This window comes from Pyxicephalus adspersus, chromosome 1 (assembly GCF_032062135.1).
Source record: "Pyxicephalus adspersus chromosome 1, UCB_Pads_2.0, whole genome shotgun sequence".
In the NCBI taxonomy this organism is placed as follows: Eukaryota; Metazoa; Chordata; class Amphibia; order Anura; family Pyxicephalidae; genus Pyxicephalus; species Pyxicephalus adspersus.
Window position 1 is genome coordinate 86,876,475 of NC_092858.1, and position 20,889 is coordinate 86,897,363.

The 20,889-nt window shown below is 37.4% G+C and overlaps 1 protein-coding gene across 1 annotated transcript in view; it reads left to right on the top strand.

Moving 5' to 3' along the window:
* Positions 1-20,889, top strand: part of BCAS3 (BCAS3 microtubule associated cell migration factor) — a 532,737-nt gene that overhangs the window by 103,706 nt on the left and 408,142 nt on the right. Inside the window, exons 12-13 of the mRNA XM_072407233.1 lie at positions 245-415; positions 13,287-13,380. Coding sequence (XP_072263334.1) covers positions 245-415; positions 13,287-13,380 — 265 coding nt within the window. The remainder of the gene's footprint in view (positions 1-244; positions 416-13,286; positions 13,381-20,889) is intronic.

The window sequence follows — 20,889 nt, forward strand, 5'->3', positions numbered from 1 at the left end:
ACAAGAAATGGTAAGTCAATATTAGGTTAAAAGGTTAGCTGCAGGAAGCTCAAAGGCATAACTGGTGACCAGTCCTTTATCTTTGTTCAACATTTTTAGCACAGCATCCAGAGTTGCTCTTATAAACTATAAAATACAAAAATTGACTTGGAAATACATATATATTTGTTATAGGTTTATTTATAGTAGGAATAATTTCTAAGTTTTACATTTCTCTAATGATCTTAATGGTTTATTTTTGCAGACTCTGAAGACTGGACTTACAATGGTTGGGAAGGTTGTTACCCAACTTACTGGCACACTGCCTGCTGGTTCTTCAGATGAAGATTTGTCTTCACACAGCAATTCCAGACGTAGCCCTTTAGTGCCTGGGGTTATCACTATTATTGATACAGAAACTGTTGCTGAGGGACAGGTAAGCTATTTTACTTGAACACTGATACTGACTTTATTGGACTGTGTTCAAGTTTAGACTTCTGAATCTTATTCACCACTGCTCATTTGATGCTTTAATAAAACCATGTTCTGCTATGTGGGTAATTAATTCTTCCTCCCTAGCAGCATGTACTTGTCTGTCTTTTGCCCCCAGTCATAGCACTCATAGCAGAAGAAACAATAGCATAAGACACCAATCTGTGTAATATTCTATTAGTTGAGTTGAGTAGCTTTTACCTGTGGACATTTCCACTGTGACAGTGCTGTTGAATCTGTCTATTGGGATACATAAAGCAGTGTTGAATCTGCTATGTTGCATTAGCAGGAGACTCTACAGGCCAAGAGATCTTAGATAAATCCTTTAAACAGAAGGCTATAGCATAGCTATTGAAAAAGTTTTACCAAATACATCACTGGCAATACTTTAGCACCTCTTTGGGAGATCTCCACGGTATTATGTTTCAGGGGTCTTAATTTGTTAACATATTCCCTCATTGACAGATTATTGTGGAGTGCAAACTATTAGTATTAAGTGGTATTTATATAGTGCTAACATATTACACAGCACTGTACAATAAATAGGGGTTGCAAATGACAGATACAGACCGTGACACAGGAGGAGAAGGAGGGGACCCTGCCCAGATTATATATTTTAAAAGCAAAACTAAGCTAGCTATCCAGATGTAAAAATTGTTCCGTAGCTTTATCAGTGATTTGTTCTAGAATTTTTAGATAGGAGACACAAGTGTGTTCCTCAATTATCCTCACGTGATAACATTGTGTCATCATGCCACTATAGTTTTCTGATTCTTTGTCTTACCAAGCATGCATCCTTGACTTTCTTCATACTTTTTCATGTGATGGATATGAACCCTCCTGTTTTATTCCCCACCTTATTCTAAAGCTACATACACACGTCCAATGGTTCTCGCCTGATAATCGGCTCAGGGTCGATATCGGACAAGAATCTGGCGTGTGTACAGCCCCCCGTCGTCCATCATCCGAACGACCCTCCTGGCGGATCCACCGACAATCGATGATGAACGATCCTAATGCAAGGGAAGGGGGAGGGCGCGCAGCAGGGTGCCGCTCCGTCGTTCTCCCCCTCCCCACTTCATAGAGCAGAAGGGTGCTGTATGTGCAGTGCTTAGTCGTGAAAGATCCTTTCCAACGACAATAATTGCACTTGTGTATGCGGCTTTAGTAATGGGCCAAGATTATGGATTGAATGATTGATGATGATGATGATTAGATATTTTAACTAGAAATAGAAAACTTTCAATACAATTCAGTCTTATCTCGTTTACAGAGTAAATTGATTACCATAGTGGCAGAATTAATTGGTAATTTAGTCAGATTTGTTATATATTTTGTATAATAACATTTTGTAGTAAAACTTTCACTTTTGATTTTTGACTGATTTTAATGAATCACAATATGGTGCATTAATATATTAATTTTTGTAAAGTAGTTAATTAAATTAGGTTGTGATAAATTGGTACATATGTGAATGTTTATGTGATTTTTATAGCAGCAGTTGTAAGACCACTATATGAGAAGGGTTTTTTCCCCCGCAAGCTGCCATCCGTAGTTATAATTCCCTCTTTTTTACTGACAGTGGCAGTCTAGGTAGAACAATAACCAAAGTATTTCAGTTTCAGCACATTTAAATTTCTGTATTTGTTTTTATGAAAATTATTATCAGTCTTTACAGTCACAACATGCAATGTGATGTCATTTTTTGTTGTGGGTAATTTAATCTTTTATGTACTATAAAAGTGTGTTTATTTTTCATTGTATAGAATGCTCACCCAGCATAATTTAACAAAATTATGTCATGAGGTGATAGTTGGAAATGCCCCAGTCCATATAAATCTTTGGTAGAACTTTCCTAATCCTAGTCAATTACGTTGTCTTCAGCGTCTGTCTGGTTTTATAATGCACATTTACAGCTGCTATTTATTTGAATGACCTTTTTATAAATGCCTAATTGACTTTACTAGGATTTGAACCTGTGAACTCTAACACTGCAACAGGGGGTGATAAATTGCTTAGTCAAACTTTGTTTATTTTACATTAATGCAACTCTTTGTTTAATCACATGGAGGCCATGAACTGGCCATTAATGCTCTTTAGAGTGTATACTTAAAATAATTATAGGGGGCTTTGTGTATACTTTCATCACTTTTATGATAAAATTAAAGTTTAACTTTAAGTACAGTATATCTTAAGTTTTTTTTTCCTTTTCAGCAGCGCTGCCTAATTTGTTATACTTCTAGACAAAATTTTAACTATTTGCTTTTAAGCCACGCATTCCTTCTTTCTCTTGATTATGTATTTAAATATTTTTCTAAAGCTGAACCACCACCTCTAAAGGACTATCACCCTTTTTGTAGTTATGGCTTGGACACATGTGTTCAACATGCAGTGAATGCATTAATAGTGGGCTCAGCAGTTGAAAGTCCAGCTGAATTATTTAGTGCCTCTATTCTGAAGGAAAGACCATGGCATTTGTTGGGTTATGCCTGGTGTGCAGACTTTTTTTTAATTGTCCACACATGTGCATGACTTGGGCAGGGCTTAGTCAAAGGAAAGGGAAATTGTAACCACATATTCTCTAAAAGTTTTACATTCTTTAAAAAATAAGAACACACATAACACCTTATTGTCTGTTGGCAGTTATCCACAGTTTTAATGTATGTAGTTTTGTCTTTTTATATAACAACGGTAAATAACAAAATGTGTGTTCATTACAGAATAATTTTACAGTTTTATTTAAATTAGGCCCTTGACAAAGCTGCTGAGTATAAATACCATAACCATCAGCCACAGAGCTTACCAGTTTGGTGGGTATTTCCATAAACTTTATACCATTATATTATTTTATTGTAATAATATAACACCATGCCACTTTTTACCCTACCCTGGGGGCATAAACCTTACAATAACTCAGTTATTATCAAACACTATTTTAACCTGTCTTTTTTTTTACTAAACCAGGTCAAAGGGAATCAGACAATTTCCATCCTGCTTTATTCACCACTGTCAAGCTCCCACCACAGCATTCAGCTGTTGTTATCACAATACCGAATGCCTCACCACCAACTATAGGCCTCGTATAGGCCTCTATGAATTCCATAATTAAGACGTCCAAAACCACTGCACTCAAATGAATAGCCTACAACTCCCAGACTCAGTAACCTGTGCTGATGTACAACAATATATGGATTTAGCTTCTGCTTTATTTCTTTTGAACCTAGTTTTGTTGTTACCGCTGTAAGAAATAGTTGGATGCCATCTAAAGTGTGGCACAACCTCAGACCATAAATCAATAAGCTTCAGAACAACTTCCAGCCTTACACGATTTACCCTAATGTCTCCTATTATTTAAAGCATAGAATGGGTTCTCACAACTTTGTTCCCTGGTGTGCACAATTAATATATAGGAGAGGTGACCTCATAATTCAACCATTGAAGAAAACTTCATCACAAATTGCTCCCAATCAGACCCATACACACAATGTACAGTATATGGCTTAGAATGTAGCCAGGCTAGGGCGCACATAACTTAAAAAATGCCCATATTCCTACCCATCAATACGCCTAATTGCTTTGGCATCCAGTCTCCATCTCCAGGCTGCATCTGAAAGAAAGTCCCATAGTTTCTGAAATTAAGGCCCAACAGAGCTAATGAATATGTAAACATTCCTAAAAATTTAAAACGAGCAAAGCGACCTGTGCCATCCAACCTTTGACAAACCCACTCAACAAAGCATGCTATGGGGCTCAGCATAGCACTGGGGATCCAATGAAGTTTCATACCTTTTTATGAAATTGTTTAGTCTTGAAATAAATATATATAGATATAGTATATTACCTGCTAAACATATACCAGAAAATTATAATCTGCCTGTTATTCTTGTTCTGGAAATGACTAGTTCTTTTAACTTTCTAGCCCACAGACCCTTTATCTGTAAGGCCCCAGTAAATTAATGCAAGGGTCAAAAATTGAACTCCATAGCCATATTTAAAGAAGAGTAGGAAATATTAGAAGTAAATCTGCTATTGTGATCAGTTTGTGGACACTCAGATATCTGATTAACTTTTTATGTAGCAGTATTCATTGTGTAGCAAATTATCCTCACATTTTACAGCAGGAACACTGAAGCACTTCCCAAAGGGTTTGTTCACACAAACAGTGGGGGCTGATGTGGTTACTACTTCTCAACCTGAAGCAGTTTATGGTGGCATGTCAGACACTTCAAGCAGCATATGTAATATGCGGGAACCACATTGGGTTCTGGAAAGAGGAACAGTGTTAGCTAAGCTCCTGAGAAAAACGTTTTAGTGGTTTTTTAACCACCTGACCGATAAGCCTGACCTTGGTACGGGCTAAAAAAAGTTACTATTTTCGATAACCCTGAACTTTTCTCCCTATAATAAAATCATCACTTACCTGGTCCTGCTGTGCTCACCCAGCGTCGTGGTCGTGTTCCAGCGTCGTCCTCCAGCCTCGATCTCCCTCTCCAGCGTCGGGTGCCTTCTCCGAGAACCAGCGGGACCAGGTAGGAAGCCGGCCGGCATCTTCTGTTCCGCCGACTGGCTTCTTGTTCTCCGCCTGCCGGCGGAACAGAAGATGCCGGCCGGCTTCTTACCTGGTCCCGCTGGTTCTCATCCAGCGTCGTTCCCCTTCCAGCTTCGGGTGCCTTCTAAGACAAGAAGCCGGCCGGCGGAGAAGAAAAAGCCGGCCGGCTTCTCCCTGCGTGTGTGTCCCTCGGCGATGACGTCGGCGCGTGTGCGGGAAATCCAATCCAATACAAAATAATACAAAATAAATACAAAGTATGTAATTGGTAAATTCAAATTCATATTTTGTATTGGATACAAACTCGTGTATCCAATCCAATACAAAATAATATAAAATTAATACAAAGTACATAACTGGTAAATTCAAACGCTCATTTTGTATTGATATCTACTAGAACCCTTGTTCGGACATATTTCTGTAAGTTACAGGTCTACAATTTAAAAAAAAAATTTCATGAAAATCTGTAACGCTTTTGGAACAGAAATCTAGACCTCAGTGTAACGCTCAGGTGGTTAATGCTTCTACTAAGAAATTTGAGATTTAATTACTTCACAGTTCTTGCACCTACAGAGATCATTAAGGGCTTGTTTTGAAATGGACATTGCATCATATTTTTTAATTGTATTCTGTTGTTTTTAGCAATTATGTGAAAAAATCATTATAAAAGAAGTCATAACAACAAGAATGACAGTATAAACAAGATTCAACAAAGGATGTCCCCCGTATATAATACAAAAATAAAATGCCTCAATGTTCAAGTATATCAAACAGACAATTTGAAGTAAGGACTAACAAAAAAGTGAAACATTAATATTATTATTATTATTAAACAGGATTTATATAGCGCCAACATATTACGCAGCGCTGTACATTAAATAGGGATTGCAAATGACAGAATAATACAGACAGTGATACAGGAGGAGAAAACCCTGCCCCGAAGAGCTTACAATCTAGTAGGTGGGGGAATTTCACACACAATAGTAGTATGTAGTGGTGGTTTCAAAAAACAGAAGAAGACGGGTAGGCAAGTTTGAAAAAATGGGTTTTGAGCGCTCTTTTAAATGAGCAGAAAGTGGGAGCAAGCCGAATAGGACGAGGAACACCATTCCAGAGAGTCGGGGCAGCTCTAGATAAGCATAAAAAGCATTAGATCATTCCTGTACAAGGAGTTCCCTGAGAAATGTTGGTAAAGTACCTCAAACGGCTATTAGATAAACAAGAAAAGAGGACAAAAAGGAAGAGAGTAGCACAGGTAAACAAGTACACATAATAGGCACAGAAAGAGAACGAAAAAATGTGGGGGAGGGAAACATCTGCTATGCCAGAACCCAGATCTGTAAAACTAAAAAAAACATTGTTACCAGGAATACCTTAAGAAAGTAAACTGTGAAAGTAAAGTGTTAAACTGAGGTGTAGTTTGAAATATTGTCCAAGCAAAGCACATGACAAAATATTGGTCTGGCCATCGTCCACTGCCACCAGATATGCTCCAGCTTCTTCACTTGCTCCTGAAGGGTCAATGTGGAGGTGGAGTGGCAGTGCCGGGGTATAACAAGTTGGGCCACTGTCACCATCTTCAAGAGACCTAATGGAACCAGGTAGCAATGCTATGGAGTGGGTATTTGTTACAGAGATAACTGTAAGAGCAGTATAAATCTGTAGGATCTGTTCCCAGATTTTAAAAACGGGGGCCTTCCCACCAAATATGGATTAGTGTCCCCTATGCCTTAACCACCTGGCCGTTAAGCCCGAGCATGCTCGGGGTAAAAACTTTGGCAATTTTCGTTAACCCCGAGTTTTTCTCACCAGGTGGTTAAATGTAAACAAATGTTATATTGCAATCCGATTGTCATACATTGTATGACAATCGGATTACAACTGAAAGGAAATACTTACCCAGTGTCCGCAGCTCCACTTGCTGGCATCTGCAGTGAGATGTATAGCACAATGCAGAAATCCTGCATTGTGCTGTGCATCTCTCCGGAGATACGAGCAGCTTCCAGCGTCCAGCGTGTGCCTGTGTCTCTTGTCTGTGTGAGGGACGCAGGGAAATCCCCCCCTCACATCACTACGGAGGATGAGTCATCTTCCGGGTGATGTGATTGGTGATGTATGGGGGTGTGTCAGGGAGGGAAATTTAAAAGCAGAGTACAATGTAATCTGCTTTTAAATGGGTTTTACAGTACAAAAACACCACACTACATGAAATAAAAATAAAAGTACATTTTTAATTTTTTTTTTAGGTTATTTTGTTGTCTATTATTTCATTATTGTTTTAAATTATTATTTATATTTATGTATTATATTATAATTTATGTATAATATAATTTAAACATCATTTTCAGTTAACAGCAGGTCGTTATGTGGGTAGTAATGTCTTTTGGTATTTATTTACATCTGTTAATTACCTGGAGTGCATTGATGGTAAATGGACACATATGTTCTTTCTATTTTATGGCTTGCAGTACTTGTTCTTTCTTAAAGATTTATTTAAGTGTGACCCTTATGTCATCATATCTAATTATTTTATCCACCAGCCCACCTATTCTCTAAAAATCATCCCTTTTTACATTCTAAATGAAAATAAATCTTTGAAACAGTTGAAGCATCTTTGGCATCACAGGAACATCAGTAGGTAGGCTGTGAACAGATAAATGTTTTTAAGGTATTAGAAAGGTAATAAAGCAGATTTTCTGACAAGTATTTTACTGACACTTCAATGTCTGATACATTTTAGCTATTTATTATAAATCGTCCTTCAACTTTTAGAAACCAGGAGATCTCAGGGCCTGCCTTTGTTTTTCTTCATTGTGATTCTGGTGAAGGACACTTTTTGTGTAAAAGACTGCCTTCATTTTGTTGTAGGATTGACGTTCCAAATACAAAATACCATAGCACTAGTTTTGATAAATAAAAAAAAAAAAAAAGGCATATGTTCTCTGAAAGAAATAACATTAAAAATTTATAATAAAAATTGGATGTTTTTCACTTTTTTATAGATAAATATATGTTCATTTTTATACAGAGTACTATCTATTTATTTTTTAAGGTTTTTGTTAGTATTTGTGAAGTCTAGAGATCTTCTGAAATGTCACAGGTTTTGACAATAACTTTATACGCAATAATAATAAATAATAATATAATAATATAATAAATGACTCACATATAATAAAACTATACAATTCCATAAATGTCATATTAGGAAGTACTGCTATGTCAGTTTAATGTACAAGTTGCAAGACATTGGGGTACAACCTCTATACTTCATAGTTGGAATGGGTGTGTGAAGTTAATGATATTGAAACGGAGACTCAAATTATGTGGGATCAAATTATGAGATGTCCTGAGATATATGGGATTATTACAAAACATCACCTGATATCCAATCTTATTTTCACTGAAAGGGTTTTCTTTACCTCATTTTGATCCACTACCACTCTCAGTTATCATTGTACTTGTTATGAATACAATGAAATAAATGGGCAGTTCTATATTCATAACAAATGTATGGGTTTCTTTCTACCAATTATTTTCGCTTTTGTATATACATGCAGAACAATGTTGCGTTTTTCTCTTTATTTGCTGTGTCATACTTGTTTTTTAGTGATACAGTTTCCCACATTTCTAGATGTATTGCATACATTGCATGGTTGTGCATTTTTATCCCATCCCTTTTATACTCACTTTCTGTTTTAATTTTTTCTCTATTTTGGAGTTATTTTTCAATATTTAACCTTTTGTTAAGTTTATCAATAGTGCAAATGGGTGTATTCGAAAAGTGTGAGCTCTTCCATGTTTTCCCCCCACATTTATTTAGTGCCACCTATAATTGTATTATATGAACAATAAACAATGATCTTTGTAAACCCTGGAGGAAAGAACTGGTACATTAGGAACAATCTGATGAAACATATTTTGAGCTGTACCATGTGTTTTCCAGACTTCCTCTGTTTTTTAAAGGAGCCTCCACCTTTTTATCTTAGACTACAAAATATAATCTTTCTGTTGTAGGGACCTTTGAGTAGGAGTGGTCGATTTGTTTAGCAAAAGACATTGGTCAGACCTGACACCAATCAGACCACATAAATACTGTGTGAAGGCCTTTTTGTACCTTTGCCGGGTCAAGAAATGTCCAAATAGGATATGCCATATTGACAGGAGCTCTGGGGTGCACTGCTAACAACCAGTGCCAATAGAAGCAACCTGTTGTGTAAGTTTTAGTAACTGGCAGGGTCCCTCAGAGCTGTCTTCTAGTTACTCCCATTGGCTGTTGGTTATAAGGGAGTACTCTCAACCTTTTTGCATTACTTATGGAGTTTATGGGTGGGGCATGTAGAGGATGTAGTGACATTGCTTGGTTGGCAAAGACCAGGTAGTCCTAATCAATGTTTAACTGACCATTTTTGTTAGATCCAATGTTTTTCATAAATCCTATGTATAATTTAATGTTTCTCAACCAGGGGTTAATAGGAGTTTCTTCAGCAATGAGCAGTTTGGGCCTTTCAGGTCAATTTAAGTAACATCATTGGATGAGATGCTTGCCACTGACCAGCAATGTTAGAGGCACAAATGTATAGCCACTGAAAAAAAAACCTGCTTTTCCATTTAGACCAGTTCTGTTCTCTAAGAGAATATATGTTCTTTATCCATATTTCTGGAGAGTAAGTTGTACATTACCTTTTGTAGGGTTTGTGCCACTGCAGAAAAGAAGTTGATAATTGTGTTTTTCTGACTGTAGAACTGAATGTATGTTGGTTAGAAGTAGTTAGCAATTGTCACCGTGTATATGGTATTCACAATTCGTGAATTGCTTTATAAAGATTGAGATGCCCATAAACTTAAATGTTCAGTGAACTGCTACTCGTTTATTTTCCTTTTTGGTGAGACTATGAAAGAAATAATCCAGGCCTACGCTCGATAACATCACCAAACAAGAACAAAGGTGAGGCCACAGTGGAAGCTGCTGCTGCCCCCCATGTGTGCTGTGATAAAAAGACAGGTTTTATTATTTTAAGCACAGTGTGCTGAGTGCTCTGTATTTATAGACTTCTTTTGAGCAATAATGTTTGTAAATGGTACATGCCATTAAAAACATATTGTTCAGGCATCCCGAGGCAGCTATTTGTTCTCCCCTCACCCTGGCTGGTCTAAATCCTCCCACTCACTCCAGGATGTTAACTCTGACCTCATCCCTTGTTCCTGATTTGCAGCACATTTACTAACAGCATATCTTTTCCCTTGCTCCCTATTAGAAGTGACTAAGCTGCCTGTCAAAGGTCATGAGGTCTAAATTTTTTCCACTAAGCGCAATGTGCTACCGCTGGACTAGGAATCATCTTTTGCACTTATGTGTCTAAAAGCCCTCTGATGTTACCTTAGTTGGTTCTCATAAAACCTGGGCTCTGGGACCTATTAGACCTTTAGACAGCAGCTTTATACATGTGTCCAGTTAATGTAAATTGTATTTTTCAAGTAAATCTTCTTCACCCTTACTGGGTATTTAATGTATTTCAGCAGTAGATATTTTTTGTGTGCAATTGTTAGCTAGGATTTGATGCAATTCTTTAAGAATCACTGAGCACGACAAGAAACTGTTAGATTAGGATGATATTTATGATGATGATGATTTATAGCTGAAAAAATAAATGTTTATTTGGATTGCTTAAACACCTCTGTTATTGCCATTTACTTCTCTTGAAAATGCCATGATGCTACATTTTATTTTTTAAGCTGTGTAATTTGTGACGTTTACTGTTTAATATATGTAAATTACAATGTAAAATGTCGAGTTCCTTGTTTAAAACACAATTGTCTTTGTTATTATTATTAATTTTTCAATTAGAAATTAATTAGAAATTGTGAAGAACACAGATCGCATTTAAATAAACATTCGGGAATACAATTATTACGGCTTCAGAGATATTTCCAGGTATAATTACACTGGGGAACAATTTTAAACAAATTTTTGTTGACTTAAATTTTTAAGCTTATTTACCTTAAAATAGGTATGCTGATTCTGAAAGTGCAGTTAGTTTTCTTCTATCACATCAGGTTTTTTCTATACCGCCTATGTTAATGCGACTACTGTAGCATGGATTTTTATAGGCTGTTCATTTACATGCAAGACAGTGTGGTCAGAGGTTGTGCGCTGCTCTACATAGTGAATAAGCAAAATTTATTTTTCCACTTACACACGTATTTTCTTTCTTTCAGATCATGTCTGGCTCTGCTGTTTCTCGTCGTAAGTGCCTGATTAATTTTGTTATATCTGTGCCAGTTTCACCAATCCCAGTCAAAGGGCGAACATCAGCATATCTGTAGAGCAAGCCTATTTGGCATATTTCAAAGTTAAACTTGGTGATCAAGATAAGTCTTGGGCCCCTCATATGGTGTGCAAAAAGTGTATGGAGGGTTTACGGATGTGGACAAAGAGAACACATGATAAGATGCCATTTGGTATACCTATGGTTTGGCGAGAGCCAGGAGATCATTTCATTGACTGTTACTTTTGTATAGTGAAAACTTCAGGATATAACAAGAAAAATAAATGTAACATAGAGTATCCTAGTCTACCATCGGCTATACGCCCAGTGGCTCATTCTGATAAAATCCCAGTGCCCGTTTTCATTACACTACTCTCTCTTGAAGAACATGATTATAGTGATGAACTAGATGACAATAATGATGAAGAGTTTGAAATTGAAGAGGACTCGTAAGGTTCATAAGGGATTTGATCAGCGTGAGTTGAGTGATTTGGCACGTGATTTGGGACTATCGAAGAAGGCTTCAGAACTCCTAGCATCAAGACTGCATGGAAACAACTTACTTGAAACAAAACAAAACACGAAGGTATTGTACTTTCAAACCAGAGAAATTGCATTTCTGCAGTACTTTAGAACTGACAGTGGCTTTGTGAATTGCCATAACATACCTGGTTTAATGTTGGGAATTCCAATCTATACCTCAACTGAATGGCGAATATATCGATAGCTCAAAGCGAAGCTTAAAGTCTGTCCTCCTTCACAATGGCAATATATTTTGGTCAGTCCCAATTGGCCATTTAGTTTCTCTTTGTGAAGAATATGCAGACATAAAGCGAGTCATTAAGTTGTTGCAATATCACCAACACAATTGGGTCATCTGTGTTGACCTTAAAATGGTATGGTTCCTTCTTGGTCAGCAACGCGGGTACACCAAGTATCCCTGTTATCTGTGCATGTGGGACAGCAGAGCTTGTGAGAGACATTGGATGGAAAGGAATTGGCCTCCAAGATCTGCCCTAAAACCAGGTGATCCAAACATTCTACATGAGCCACTTGTTGATAGAAAGAATATTCCTGCCTCTGCACATGAAACTGGGTCTGATTAAGCAGTTCATTAAAGCTTTGCCAACTGAAAGAAAATGTTTCAAGTACCTTATTTTGGCATTTCCTAGCCTGTCATTTGGAAAAAATGATGACCCACAGATTCAGCAGCTCATGAAAGATGAACATTACATCAGGACATGTCGGAAGTCGAAAAGAATGCTTGGTTATCATTCAAAGCCATTGTCACGGACTTTCTTGGAAACACACGAGCCAATATTTACACAGAAATTATCCAGAAACTCTTGGAGAGCTACAAAATTCTCGGTTGCAAAATGAGCATCACGGAGCATTTTCTGCTTAGCCATCTTTCTAACTTTCCGGAAAACCTTGGTGCAATCAGTGATGAGCAAGGTGAACAATTCCACCAAGATTTGAAGGTTATGAAAGGATGGTATCAGGGTAGATATACGTATGTACATATGATGGCTGACTATTGTTGGAGCATCCGGCGGGATTGTTCTAACACTGAACACTCAAGGAAAAGCTATAAGCGTAAATTTTTACCTTAACTGTTTACCTGAATAGTTTTTAAATGTTTTACTGTAAATAGAGTAACAAAAAAATCCTTTGAACAAAAGAAGTTTAAATAAACAGTACATTCAAGTTATTATTTCATTATGTTTTAATTGTATGTTAAACATGTATGTTTTTTGACAAAAATGGAGGGTGTACACTGTATCGTAAAAACTGGTTGTGATAGCAAAAAACTGGGGTCATTTCCGTATTCACCACCCAAAAATTAGTAAAAAACGAGTGTAAGATCTAACTCAACAAAAAATGTCTTCCCCATTGTTATCAAAAACCCAGTGTAGTGTCCATGGAAATCACATACAGTTGAGAATGATATGAACACGATTCAATTAGTCATTAATCTAATAATTTTGTCATTATTTCAGGTTGTTGTCAGTGAAGATTCTGATGGTGAGGGCATTGTTGCTCATTTTCCTGCACATGAAAAGCCAATTTGTTGCATGGCCTTTAATCCCAGTGGTAAGAGTTTACAAGTATTTTCTTATTGTATCTTGTTGTGTTTTAAGTTTTTTTTATGTATCCCCAAACTTTACTTCAATGCCCCACCCAAACTCTACACAATATTTTTTTGTATTGTGTGTGATAATATTCTGTGTACTGGCTTTCTTTGTCTCTTATTTCCATGTTTGATTTCATCTTGACCCTTCCATCTATTTCACTTGTGTCTTTACTGTCTGTGTTCTTTATTGCCCTGTGTTCTTTATATGTCCCTTCTGTAAAAGTCTGCATTTGCCTTAGCAGTGTTAAGTGGTAGTCTGTTTTTTCTAGGTAGCCTGGTCAAGAGAATTATTTGTTTTTTTTTTTAATTGCCTTAAAGAACTAGACGTAATTTTAAAATGTGAGCAGGCAGGGTTTTTTTTTTTTTTGCATAAGGGACATGCTATGTCTGTTCAGGAATAAAATAAACCTACTTTGCTTGTTCACAATATAACTTTTACTGTACACGGAGCTGCACATGTGCAGGTTTCAAGGACTTCTGCTAAAACCAATTCATTAGAGGAAAAAATGCCCCTTACATTCGTGATCAGCGGGAAACATACAGCTTTTAGGCTTGGGATCAAAATGCACCACCTACAAACAGTTAAAAACTATATTGCTGCCGTTCTGTCTGTGCCTAGTGGTGTTGGCCCTGCATCAATAAATGAGAGAATAACCATCCACATCTCAAGGAATACTGAATAATCTCCAGAGTAATTTTGAATGAAAACTTCTGTAAGTGAGTTTTTAACTAATACCTATACAAAATTTTCTGTACAGGTGTCAATGAGCAGCCCCAAAAAATCCAAACATTTGCAAAAGTTATTAACAATGTAATTAGTGTAAAACCTGTTTATAATAAGCAACCTTTTTTATTTAGCTCTATGCTTTTGAGAATTATACCAGGTGATCGGAAAGGTCACACCATAGCTGAGTACCTGTTGGAAGGCTGCTGAGAACAACATAGAAGAAAACCAAGTCATATGTGGCTAGTGAACGACTGATTAAGGGCTGCTGCTTTAAATAAAATTCAAACATTTACTTTGCTAAGAGCAAGAGCTGGTAAAAGCTAAAAGTTGCACTTTTCCCTGTAAATAATTTATTGTCAGTTTACAAAAAAAAAGACCACACACAGCCTAAAACAAATGTTAACAGATGTAAATACTCATAGCATGGTATATGAATCCCTAAAATATCAAAGGCTTGCCTCTCAGTAGTGTAGAATAAAGTTAAGTTGGTTGTAGCGTGGCAGCATGTTTTAGGTGTTGCCATAGTTGCTGGATGCTTCATTGATAATGCTGTTAAGGTGAATCTTTTCCCAGTCACTTTAAAGTCATGGGTCACCAGCACCTAGACACTTTGTAAACTCAGAAAACCACAGGGAGGAATTCATTTACTTATCAGATGCAAAAGTTTTTAAGTGGGTGAGCTTCATTCCGTTAATTGACCATGTCTGAGTGAAAGCCTCTTCCTCATTTATCATTGGATTTTGTACTGAGCATTCTGTGTGATTAACAGTCTTGTGGTCAGTGAGCAGACTCTACAGTTAACAGCTAACTACAGCTCTTAATGAATAAGCAGCAGTATTAATTAGAGTAAGCCATACATTAGTGAGCTTCAATGAAATGAAAGCTTTTAAAAACCTCAAACTTGTGAAACATCTTTTTTTTCTCTGTTTCCTTCAGTATTAAGTAATAGCCTTTCCTCCAGAGAGCCCTTACATATTTTATTTGCTGCTGCTAGTACAAATATATAGGCATCACATACTTCAACCTCAAAAAGTGAGCTAGATTCTGGACTGTTCACATTTACAGGTTTTGAAGGCACCTTTTACATACTGCACTCTGCGTGCATCTATGTCTTTCTAAGTGATGCTGGTATTATATTTACCTTTAGGGCATTTAGTGCCTATATTGGCACAGATCTCATCTTGCATTTTCTGTGCTGTTTCAAATGTATTGTTTTCCAGAAAAGCAGTGCAAACGGGGCATTAGTGTAAACATTACAAACAGTCATAGAAAATGCTGAAACCTGATACACCAATATTTTATGTGTATATATATATATATATATATATATGTAATATTTTATTGTCTAAACTGACTATCGCAGTAGCACTTTGCACTGCTCATTTATAAGTCTGTGTATTGATGTTTTCAATACTTTATTTGCTATATTTTATGCCACTTTTTGTTTTGTTTGTAAAATTGCTGGGAGATCTTAACCATACTAAAACTGCATGTCCACTAAAAAGCACAAATTCAAACATTGTTTTAGTGTAGGTTTTAAGGCAATATTAGAAGTTAATCTCCAGGGGGCAGCATTAGTTAAATAGTTTGTTGTCTTCAGTTTACAAAATACCAGTTAAAGTTTAATTTAAACCATCAGCTGCATCTCAAGTATGTCTATATTATGCACTTCATTGAATTGCCCTGTGTTACTTGCTAAGGTAAAGTCACAGCTTAAAGTACTTCAGAATCTTTACGCTGAAATGTTTAGCCATGCTTTTTTTATGGTTCATTATCCCTTTTTCAGCGACCCAGCAGTGCCCTGGCGTCATGGAAGGCAGACACCCAGCACTGATTGCCATTGTGTGGTTTATTAAGATCTAGAATGTAGTCCTATGAGATCTGCAGCATTTTACCCAAGTGTCAGTAAAAGGAAACCTCATTTATTCCAAGCATCAGACATTTTGTTGCTTTAGTTTCGGTCTCATAACTTTCATGTATGGATTTTTCCTAACAGATTCAGTAGATATTAGCTGTTCCAGAAAATACATGAGTCAAAAACCTGTAATACAATGTTAGCATATTAAGGGATACAAGAACCCAATCACTAAAATCTCATAGATACTTTAACATGTTAATGTTATTTCCAAAACCAAAAATATATATATATTTTTTTTTATTCCGAGCTTTGATTACCATAATACCCACTGATCCTGTCTTGAAGGTCCCTGTTCAGAAACTTCCTGTTATTTGTACAAATAGATTTTCTCTCATCAAGCTGTGCACCTATATTGCCACCCAGTTAGATCGTTTCTGATAGATATTGGTTTTTCAAAACAAATTGCCCTGGCACAGTCTTCTGTTGTCACCATCAGAAATGTATGTTCTCCCACATCATTGTTTTTATTACAAACCCTCTCGGTATATGTCCTGCCCTCTTTCAAGATCTTTTATTTGGAGATCCAAGCAGCCCTTAACCATAGACTGTTTATAGCTGAGACAGCTAGTGGAGATTTCAAACTTATTTTTCTACCATGTGGCAGCCCATCTAACTAGAGTGGTAGATTGGTGCCGTCATGGCAGATGTAAGCAATGGGTCCCTCTTGAGCAAACTTTTTGTGCCATTCCGCTTAATGTGCTGTCTTGGGTGCAAAACATTGAAAGGCCCTAGCTATGGCAAGACCCCACGATCACATCCATGTGTAAGATCTGTACAAAGAACTTTTGTAAACCTAGGATTTCTTATTTTCTGTCCCCTTTTTTTCTAATTATTGGCCACCTGACTTTTACCCCAGGCCTGGATCCAGGCCTCAAGAATTTGCATTCCCTGGGTCTCTGAAGAGCAAAAGATTTTCTTACTCAAGGTGAATGGAGTACAGTTGAGGAACTTACTCTTTCCAATCTCCCTTTTCATTTGGCATTCTGGAGGACACTTTTTGAAGACCCTACCACCAGGGGAATGTTTTACATGGCCACTCTCACCCTTTGAGTGTCTCTGTGTAGAGGAGGGAGTGACACCACATGCACTCTCAGAGATTTATTCTATTCTTAATTCACCACTAGGTGATTTTTCCCCACCATTTTTGTAAGCATGGGAAAAGGAAATGAACATCACCTTTACCCTAGAATCCTAGGGCTAGGATTATTGAACTGAGTCATAGATTAGTTGTAGATCAGAGGTATGTCTAGGTGGTACTTAACACCAGTACACTTACATAGAATCTTCCCTGCTCTCCCTGACACCTTGTGGAGGTGTGGCAGAGATGGAGGGACTCTACTAAATGTTCCATGGTCCTGCACCATGCCACCCCCTCATTTGAGAAAAGGTTAGGCAAATTGTACACAAATTCAAGGATCACCCTGTCACCAAGGACCCGGTGTTCTTCTATCTCCATCAAAATAAGAATCACTGAAAGGTACTGCTTATCAAATATCTGGTGAGAGTGACTAGCTCATGTTTGCCTCTGCCTGGAGCCAACCACTCTAGCCCTGTGGTTTCAGCTAATCAATAAGGTTAGGCTTATGGAGGACTTACACCAGTATCCATGGTACTGAAGACAGGTTTCACACTACCTGGTATTATTGGTTACATTTCCAAGACTCTAGGGCATATAGTAAAAACATGGACTCAGATAGTGCAGCAATGAATTGATAGTATCTGCAACCAGCTATCTCTCAACTACAGTATTTCAATTATGATCTCTTTGAATAATGTATCTTCCCCTGGAGTGCATTTCCCTTTCAACTCCCTTGTCTTTTTACCTACGCCCCTATTCCCTGCCCTCCCAGTTGTCGATCTGTTGTGCCTGCCTATTTTATTGTCTAACTTATAGAATATAATACCTTTTTCCTTTTCCAGAGTCACGCTAAAGGTCCCATTGATTGTTTACGATGTTATTTAAGGTTTATTTTTGGTTTATGTAATTGTATGCTTTTTCAATGGTTCCATGGTGTTGCACAAGTTGAGTAATGGGGTTGTTGTATTCCCCCTACTTCTGTATGCTATTTCTTGATTTCTGTTTGTATTATTTTTGTATCCCCTCTAAACCCCTAAATAAAGAATGTTATAAAAAAAGAAATGCAATAGAATGATCAGCGGAGCGCACACAAATTGACTTTTGAAAATAGTGTGCATGGGATTAATATATGGTATTGTTGCTTTAAAAATTACAGATGTCTGTAATACATAATTTTTTAAAATCTAAAAGCCATTCTGTTATACCTACTTCAAGCTTTATATACTAAGTCCTAACATTTACAGTGTTATTTACAGAAAATAATGATTTTATGATAAATTATAAAAGAAAATAGTGAATTAGGCCTGTTGTCAGTGAAGTTTAGTTTACTTTTCCCATCCCTCCAATAATCTAAAATGTTTGCTTTTAGCAGACATGTGCAAATGTTTATGTAGGTATTCACAAACACCTATGCAGTTTTTAGGCATATTAATGCTTGTAAAGATGTTTTTTTTTTTACATTCCAAGCAGGAGTGTTTCTTTCTCAGGAAATTAATCATAAAAGAGAAACAATAAACAGTGGCAGCAAGAGTGGTAGACTATATACTTTCCTGCATATAACTTTATGTTAAAGTCCTGTCTACCATGTACATAATGTAGACAAATGGCAGGTGGACTTTCTCAGATTGCAGAACTCAGAATAGGTGGGAAATAGGCCCTGGCCCCAGAGGTATTGCAGCATCTGAGATGATTTAACGTGGACCTATTTCAGTTATTCTCATTGATCCGGACTGGCCCAAGAGGATGTTGTACACTGGGGTACAACTCCTCTGGCAGGTGCTCTACGGTCTCTTCCAGACCATTGGGATCTTTTATCCAAAGCATCGGTTTACTGACTTTAATTAAATGAATGTTAAAGCTCTTATTTTGAGACTTAGAGGCATTTCTAAATCAATGATTCCTGTGATACCTAAGGGTATTAAGACTACTGCACACCAGGTCTGTCCTTGGACATGGAAGATATTACATACAGATCAACTGAGCAAATAACCCTCATGGTATTTTGGGCTGGTTTGTTGTCCCATGTTCAGATCATACTCAGAATTGTGATAATTGGATTATTGTGCCATGTTCTAGTTTAGAAAAAGCCCACTGTAAATGCTATCTACGTCAGATAAAAACGACCTAATTGATTATGAAAAAACGCGAAAAATCTACCAATCTAAAAAAAAAATTAGCCACATTAGAAACACCTTAGGTGGGGACCCGGGCGGTATTTAAAAGCAGATTACTCCGTAATCTGCTTTTAAATTTCCCGCCTGGCCACGCCCCCCGACGGAGAAGCGCCCCGCCATCACAGCGGGATTGTGAGATCGCCGCTGGAGCGCGGGGATAAGGTAAGAGGGACCCTCAAAGGTACCCGAGTGTGACTCGGGATTACCGCTTTTTGCAATTTTTTCCACCCCGAGTCACACTCGGGAATACCGCTAGGGGGGTTAATGCCCTGGCAGGCCTTTACTGCAGCGGCTTTCAGTTGCTGTTTGTGGGCCTTTCTGTCCGAAGTTTAGTCTTCAACAAGTGAAATGCATGCTCAATTTGGTTCAGATGAGGTGACTGACTTGGCCATTCAAGAATATTCCACTTCTTTGCTTTAATAAACTCCTGGATTGCTTTGTCTGTATGTTTTGGGTCATTGTCCATCTGTATTATAAAACGCCTCCCAATCAATGTGACTGCATTTAGATGGATTTGAGACAGTATGTCTCTGAACACCTCAGAATTTATTCGGCTGCTTCTGTCCTGTGTCACATCATGGATAAACACTAGTGTCCTAGTGCCACTGGCAGCCATGCCCGCCCAAGCCATCACACTGCCTCCGCCATGTTTTACAGATCGTGGGGTATGCTTTGCATCATGAGCTGTTCCACGCCTTCTCTATACTTTTTTCTTGCCATCATTCTGGTAAAGGTTGAGCTTGGTTTTATCTGTCCAAAGAATGTTTTTCCAGACCTGTGCTGGCTTTTTTAGATGTTTTTGAAGTCCAATCTAGCCTTTCTATTCTTGAGGCTTATGAGTTGGTTGCACCTTGCAGTGCACCCTCTGTATTTACTTTCATGCAGTCTTCTCTTTATGTTAGACTTGGATATCGATACGCCTACTTCCTGGAGAGTGTTGTTCACTTGGTTGGTTGTTGTGAAGGGGTTTCTCTTCAGCATTAAAAAATGATTCTGCGATCATCCACCACTGTTGTCTTCTGTGAACATCCAAGTCTTTTGGCGTTGTTGAGTTCACCAGTGCTTTGTTTCTTTCTTTCTTTCTTTGATGTACCAAACTGTAGATTTTGCCACTCCTAATATTGTAGCAATTTGTCGGATAGGTTTTTTCTGTTTTTGCAGCTTAAGGATGGCTTGTTTCACCTGCATGGAGAGCTCCTTTGACCGCATGTTGTCTGTTCACAGCAAAATCTTCCACATACAAGCACCCCCCCCCCCCCAAACCAACTCCAGGCCTTTTTTCTGCTTAATTGATAATGACATAACAAAGGAATTGCCAAACCAGCCCATGAAATAGCTTTTGACCAATTGTCCAATTACTTTTGGGCCCCTGAAATGAAGTGATTGTGTAAAAAAAAAAAAAGTCTTTAATTCCTCACATTTTTATGCAATCTTTTTGTTCAACTCACGGAATTAAAGCTGAAAGTCTGCAGTTTAACTATCTGACTTGTTTCATTTAAAATTAATTTTTGTAATGTACAAAACCAAAATTAGAAAAAAGTTGTCTTTGTCTAAATATTTATGGACCTAACT